Source organism: Vitis vinifera, chromosome 19 (assembly GCF_030704535.1).
Source record: "Vitis vinifera cultivar Pinot Noir 40024 chromosome 19, ASM3070453v1".
NCBI classification, from domain to species: domain Eukaryota; kingdom Viridiplantae; phylum Streptophyta; class Magnoliopsida; order Vitales; family Vitaceae; genus Vitis; species Vitis vinifera.
In genome coordinates this window covers 27,143,313-27,150,762 of record NC_081823.1, presented here as the reverse complement: position 1 = coordinate 27,150,762, position 7,450 = coordinate 27,143,313, and the positions used below count along the sequence as shown (strand labels likewise).

Here is a 7,450-nt window from a genome sequence, read left to right as displayed (position 1 = left end):
GGGGGACAAGTGAAAAAGAACCACTTTTATGGTCTGACTTGTTTCGGACCTTCGAAAAAGGACCTTCGAAAAATGAGTAGTTATTTGTAGTAACTACTCACACATACACCACAAAGTGAAGATCAAATAATAAAGATATTCACAAATTTGGGTTTTGATTGCATCAATTTAAGATTTGATGGAATTGTTCAATAGTGTTGGTATAGACACAATTATTGTGTGGGTGAGTGTTTTTTTTGTTCCTTTTTTTTTTAATATCAAATACTGTGTTTGGCTACCCATGTGCCCATGTTATCAGTATGAGTAGGCATATACAACATTTTTGGAAAAACAAAAAGCCCAAAATATTTTAATTTACCATATCTGGCCGACATTTTTGGTTTATTTGCTTAGCATACTATTCACTTTTTCCCTTCTTTCATTCATTATTTATTACCAATTTATTGAGATGATATTCAAAAATTAACCGTAATAACCATCATATTTTTTTACGGTTAATATGTTGCATGATAATTGACAATAATAATAATAATAATAAAAAAAAAAGGGTATTACCATTTTTGTTTTAATTTTATTATTGTGTAAGTAATGAATGATAAAAATGATGTCTCGTGTAACATCATCTAAAAGAATTTAGCATATTTATATAATTGATTAGGTGAAAACGAGAAACCCAAATAGATTTATGAACAAGATTTGTTGTTTTCTTCTATTGTTAATTGTTAGAATGTCAAGGAGCTTTGCTTAAACCTTATAATGAAGTAGCAGTCCGGGATTTCTTAGTTTTGATCATTGTTGAAATAAAAATAAATAAATAAAATTGCATGATTTTAATCACTGTAAAACAATTGAATTACACCAAATAAAGAAATATTTCATTTTTTTTATATTTAATTTTAATCTTATACTTTTATTAAAATTCTAACACCAAATAGAACTCTTGCATCGATGGTCTACTTTCCCTAGCAAAAATTTAGGGTCCATTCAAATTTTACTGCTAAAATAACTTTTCCCAATGATTTTTAAAATATTATCATTAACAGTAATTTTCTCATAAGTTTTGTTGACGATTTAAAATTTTTGTTATTGAAATATGTGGTGAAAAGTTTTGCACCTTTGTTAGCATATTTACTTTTATGGTGAAAATAGAATATTTATCAAATATGTCAGTGAAAAAAAAATTCTTCATTAAAAATTACATTTCCTTTTTATATATTTGTTGACAAAATAGTTTGTTTCTAGAACTCTATTTTCTTATGTATGTACGTAGTTATTATTATTATTATTTCTTTAAAAACGTGTTAAAAACTTACTCTTAGATGATTCCTCAATGCGTAACCCTATAATCCAATTTATTGTCTTTTAGTTTTATTTTTGGGTCAAACATTCAACAAATATGGAAATTTTTCCAAGCAACCACATGCTTCCTTTTCACAACTTGGAAACTTATTAGATGCATGCAGGAGATTCATATATAGTAGGCTTTTCACAACTTGGAAACCTATTAGATGCATGCATGGGATTCATATATAATAGGCCTTAGAATTTAAGGGGGCAAAAAGAGAAAATGAAAGAAAAAAAAAAAGGAAGAAATACGTCATGTTTGGTTCCGAAAAAAATTGGGAGAAAATTAAAATCGGGAGAAAAGATGTGCGAAAATGTGAGGAAAAGAAAACAAAAAGAAAAAATGAAAAGAAAGAAAAAGTAAAGAAAAAAATATTTAAAATAAATAAATTATTTTTATATAATTTTTCAAAATTATTTTACTTATTTTCCTTTATTATACAGAGATTAAATAATTTTAAAATACATGTATTTTTTAATTAATTTTGACTTTATTTTATTTTAATTTTTGTATTTTTTTAAATGAAATTAAATTGTAAAAAATAATTTTTATTTATATTTTTTTTAATCCTTAATACTTTCCGGAAGCAGACCTGGTGGTAAATCTGTAGGTAATTGATGAAGTGCGCGATGCATGAGAGATTTTCGCATTGTTTGATTAATATTGAAGCACTGACAATATCAAGTAGGGTGCTGCAGGCGCTGAAAAGTGGCATGCAGATCTCGTGGCCTTGAACCTAGCTGGTCGTGTTGGCTAACAAGTGATATTAATGTTGCTCTTGTGTAGTGTTCGTGAAGGTAACGGCACCAGTTGTGTTTGGAAGAGTCAGCAAATTTAGTGACGTTGAAAGGGGTAAGAGAGAAATTATATAAGAGTAGTACTCCGTGTTTGACCAGGTATCAGAGAAAATGATACACAGAGAGGTTGATGAGAGGGAGCTAGAGAGGTTGCGTAGGAATCCCTTTGGGCCGGACAGAATTATATATATATAACCTATCTACCTTTCCTTAATTTTGCTTTAGTTTAAGGCAACCGAGGCCTTGGATTGTGTAGTCGGTGCTGGATCAGCACGTGTAAAAGCCACGGACTTTCAGGAATTTGCCTTCTCATCCAAATCCAGTCCTCACGTGCCAAACCCTCTCCCACCACCACCATCTCCTACAAGCCATCTTTGTATCGACTAATAGTCCATTAAATTTCTTTATCTCTTCCCCAAATTAGAATTAATTCATTTTGACACTAATAAATAAATAGATAACAAATTAAACACCATCTTCCCTAATTAAAATCTCCACCTAACATTCAGTTACATGCCATATATTAAGATACTATATTTAGAGGTAATTAAAGGCAGACAAATATTAAGATACTATATTTAGTAATTAACAGAATGCAGTTTTTTTCCTCTTTAAAAACCCATCCATCTTTCTTTACAAAACCTAAAAATTAGTCTGCTGAAACTAATCAGTTATCAACAATTATTAATCCTCAGGGTGAAGAAGAGTAACAGGCTTCAAAGAACATTGCTTCCATTTCCTGTTTGGCAATATTATGTTATTCACATCAATCATTTTACTCGGGGTTTTTTTTAATGCCTTCTTAAGAATGGCCTAGATGTTATTCATGCATGCACATGATATATATAACAACACCAACACATGGGCGATAGAATATTAAAGCAATCGAATGAATTCTTTTATTTTAACACAGCATAGGGATCCCGGATCCCATTAAACCAGTACTTGATACTATTTCTTGTGGTCCATTGTTTCGTTGCATACATGTAAAGATGAGTCAGATTGAAAATTCTGAAATTCCAATAATCAAGAATTTCCAACTTGATTCATCCTGGGCCAGTTTCCTACAGAACTTTATCGTCACTTTTATTATATATGAAGATAAAAATTTGAAGCAGATATCATCTTGAAATTTCCTATACAGCTGTAGCGGGTGTATGGACTCCCCTTGACAGGGGCATGGAAAGAGGAGGTAGCAGTTTCATTTTCAAGTGATTCGTTACATTGTATTGCATTTAGATGCTTCTGAGAGAACAAATAGACTATAGAGAAAAGATAAAAGAAATATATATATAAAAATTAAAATTAAATTAAATTGCAACCTGGAAGAATGGAATGAAGGGAAAATTGGGGTCTTCATTCCTCTCAGAGTCTGACCGAGAATGATTGAAGAGATGAGGGAAATATAATTAAAAAGAAGTTTGTTAATTCAGTAATTGACAGTTATGCAGATTTTCTTCTTTTTATGAGGCGAATTTCAGGGCAAGGTTTCCCATTCAACGGACATTTTCCAAGTCTCACCATGCCTTAAGAGGAGTAGAGACATAAGCTAACGTCCTCATACTATTATACCCACTCTCTTCTCTTCCCTATTTTAATAATGTTTTTCTTTATTTCTGTTCCCGTCCTCGGTTCTCAGTCCCTCTCTCTCTCTCTCTCTCTCTCTCTCTCTCTCTCTTTAAACCCGCTTCGTGCCTTTCAAGCCAAGAAGTTAGCCATCTTGTTCCTGCATTTCCTGCGTGGGTTGTCATTTTTTTCTGTCATTCAGAAAGAAGATTTCCTAAAGCCAAGGTTTGTATGGATTTTCACTCCATTCATATCCACTCTTTTTTTCTTAGTCGAAACTGTTTAGGTTTATCCAATGTTAAATGGGATTTCCCTTGTTGATTTTTGCGTTCTTTGTTTTAAACTGAAGTGGTGATAGAACACAGAATCTTGCTCATCACATCTCCATCGTCTATGCTTATTCTAACCCGTTCTTCTCAAAGGAAAAATGAGATTTTTGATTGATATAGTATTGGTTTAGAATTATATAAACAGTTGCTGTAGAATTATAAAGGAAAAGAAAAACATTCTGAGGTTCTTCTTGGCTCTCTTTGTTTCGCCCTATTAAATATAGGGAAGTATGGGATCTGGTAAAGCTGGATTTACAGGAAATATATGTGTATATATACATATTATACATGCATATATCCTCCTTGTGTTTGAGTTGTTCTTTTTCACTTCAAATCAATATTACAACTTTATGAAATATGGAAGCCTTCTAGTGAAGGATAGAAATCCCGTGAGACAACATCTTAGGTTCTTATGAAGAGCTTATCTCTACTTCATTAACGGAGAAGGTTGGTACATATCTGATTTAATTCTTTGCTTTATGGGATTTCATGTATTACTGCCACATAATTTGTTTCAAAACCTTATTTTTATTTTCAGCCTTTTATAATCAACCAACGTTATTGTTTCTAAAGTTATATAACATCACGTCAACAATAATAGCGATAGATTAAAGATTTTAACATAGATGTTAACTGCCAATAACTGGACTGTTCCTTCCACGGGTTTGATCTGGTCAGATGCCTAACTCTCTCTAGTTTAATTTGTTAAATTGTTTGAAGTGTACGAGGCAACTAGAAAGCTAACAGATAAGGAGATTCCCCAAAGCCCACTCCGTAGATATTTTTCATGGAATTTCCCATCCACTAGATTACAATTAATGTTGAACCGATGCCTTATGTTTAAGGATTCCAAGGAGTTTATTTGATGCAAAGAAACTTGACCCAAGCTGTGTTCATGAATCTAGGTCCCCGTAGGTACCTTATTTCCTTAATCCTTACTGTGGTCATCATATATCTTTTCAGGTTAACAGATTAGATACTAGAGGATGATGCCAGCAAGTGGACAGCTCTCAGTTCCTCCAGGCTTTCGATTCCACCCTACTGACGAAGAGCTTCTCCATTATTATTTAAGGAAGAAAGTCTCTTATGAAGCCATCGACCTTGATGTTATCAGGGAAGTGGATCTCAACAAGCTGGAGCCCTGGGACCTAAAAGGTCAGCTGAAGTTTTTTATTCTGTGCAGCCGTTTCCTGTATTCAAAATTCGTGTTAGACATAAATAAATGGTTTTTATAATCATACATATCTCATGTGCATAAGGTAGAATTGAACATGCACTTTGTCAAGATCAAACACCAAATATTGTGTGGAAAGACTTTCATGCATGTGTTCCTTTTGCAATTTGGTTTGCATAATCCAGTACACCTAGGGCTAGCATGGGACCGACCTAGCCAGTTTGAATTTAATGCAATTTAACTAATCAGTCCGCAATACCCAAAAGCAAGATTAAAGTTGATATTATTGCAGTACGGTATTGGGAAATTTTTCATGTTTTTGGATTTGGTTGGCATGCAGATAAATGCCGAATTGGATCAGGCTCTCAGAACGAGTGGTATTTCTTCAGCCACAAGGATAAGAAATACCCAACTGGAACTCGAACAAACCGAGCAACCATGGCTGGTTTTTGGAAGGCAACAGGGAGGGACAAGGCCATCCACCTTAGCAACTCCAAGAGGATTGGCCTGAGAAAAACCCTAGTCTTCTACACTGGGCGTGCTCCTCACGGCCAAAAGACTGACTGGATTATGCATGAGTATCGCCTGGATGATGACAATGCCGATGTTCAGGTGAACAATTTAATTTTCAGCAGTGAGGATTAATTTAGTTATTTTACTTGAGTTCTATGAAATTAAAAAAAAATTAAAAAAAAAAAAACAAAAAAAAAACTAATGCAAATAACCAATGTTATTCTAGTTAAGACAAACTATGAAAATAAATTCCTAGAATTACCATGGAAAAGAACAATACTAGTAAATTGTTTATTTGCGTTTACAAATTGAAAAACAAAAAGTTATTCAACTATGGTGAGTGATACTGTATAATTAACTCTGAAATGTATTTAAGGCTGCAAGGTGAAATTCATTAACATTAATTAATAGATTAGAGTCAATCCTCTTACCAGCTTTTTTAGATTTAATATACTCCAAAATAGGCATGTGCTCGATCAAGCTCACTAGGTAGCTAATCCTTACTCATGTTGGTCCTCATTTATTCCTTATAATTTTTCTCATCATCTTGTCCCGTTTCAGCAGGAAGATGGCTGGGTGGTCTGCAGGGTATTTAAGAAGAAAAATCATAATAGAGGGTTTCAATCAGAAGCTGCTCAAGAAGAATACTTGACTCATATGAGAGCAAGTGGGTCTGCTCTGTTGGAGCCAAAACAAAATGTGCAAGCACTCTACGATTTTAACTTTGATGGCTCCATGCATCTCCCGCAGTTGTTGAGTCCAGAATCAGCAGTGCCTCCATCCTTCATATCACCGCTCTCCTTGAACACTATGGACATCGAGTGTTCCCAGAACTTGTTGAGGTTAACATCAACTGGTTGTGGACTCATTCAACAGGAGAGGATGAATGGTGACTGGTCATTCTTGGACAAGTTGCTGGCATCCCATCAGAGCTTGGATCAGCACTCTCAAACCAAATGCCATCCTTCCTCGCAAGTCGTTGATCATGTGGGCACTTCAGCTCAGAAATTTCCATTCCAATATCTTGGTTGTGAAACCGACATTTTGAAATTTTCCAAGTAGGGTCACATGCACGTGTCACAAAATCTTGATCACTATCTTGAGCTGTGCGCCTGTGCACCTCGGACGTTTTTACTCGGTAGAAATACTTGGTTGAATTTGTGTCTTCATTGCTAATTAAGAGTTTCCTATTGGGTACCAAAATGTATATATATCCACCCTCATCTACTTATAGCAGCAAGATCATTCACCATGGATCTAGGAGGGATGCGCCTTGGACCTTTTTCATCCACTGTGTACATTGATACCTGTCAAAGTACTAAAATCAGCTCAGTAATAAATTAAGTCTTAATCCCAGATTTACTACACCTTAAGTTCAGAAATTGATTTAAAAAATAAAGTGATACTTAGTAGGATCCAGCTAAACAAATAAAATTCACAAAAAAAAAAAAAAAAGTATAGGAGGAAAATATTGGAGAAGAATATAACGACAACCACTGGAATGAGCTGGAAACATAATTTTATTCAGCATGACAAAACCATATATGATACAAGAATTAAATACAGATTGATACAATTGCTATAATGCAGGGAAAGTTGACCCACTGATATGAGAGAAATCGAGTTTAGGATGCCAGTGATTCTGATGGGATACCAGTGGCCAGCTTGCAGGCCAAGTTTAGGATGCCGGAGATGGACACATATATCGGCTGTCCTCACACCCATC

At 34.1% G+C, this 7,450-nt stretch overlaps 1 protein-coding gene across 1 annotated transcript; it reads left to right on the top strand.

Moving 5' to 3' along the window:
• The first annotated feature begins 5,023 nt into the window (after positions 1 to 5,023).
• LOC100255276 (protein SOMBRERO) lies at positions 5,024 to 6,786 on the top strand. The gene is made up of 3 exons (XM_019217141.1): positions 5,024 to 5,192; positions 5,552 to 5,823; positions 6,289 to 6,786. The coding sequence occupies exons 1-3, from the start codon at positions 5,024 to 5,026 to the stop codon at positions 6,784 to 6,786; spliced, it is 939 nt and encodes a 312-aa protein (XP_019072686.1).
• Positions 6,787 to 7,450: the final 664 nt, after the last annotated feature.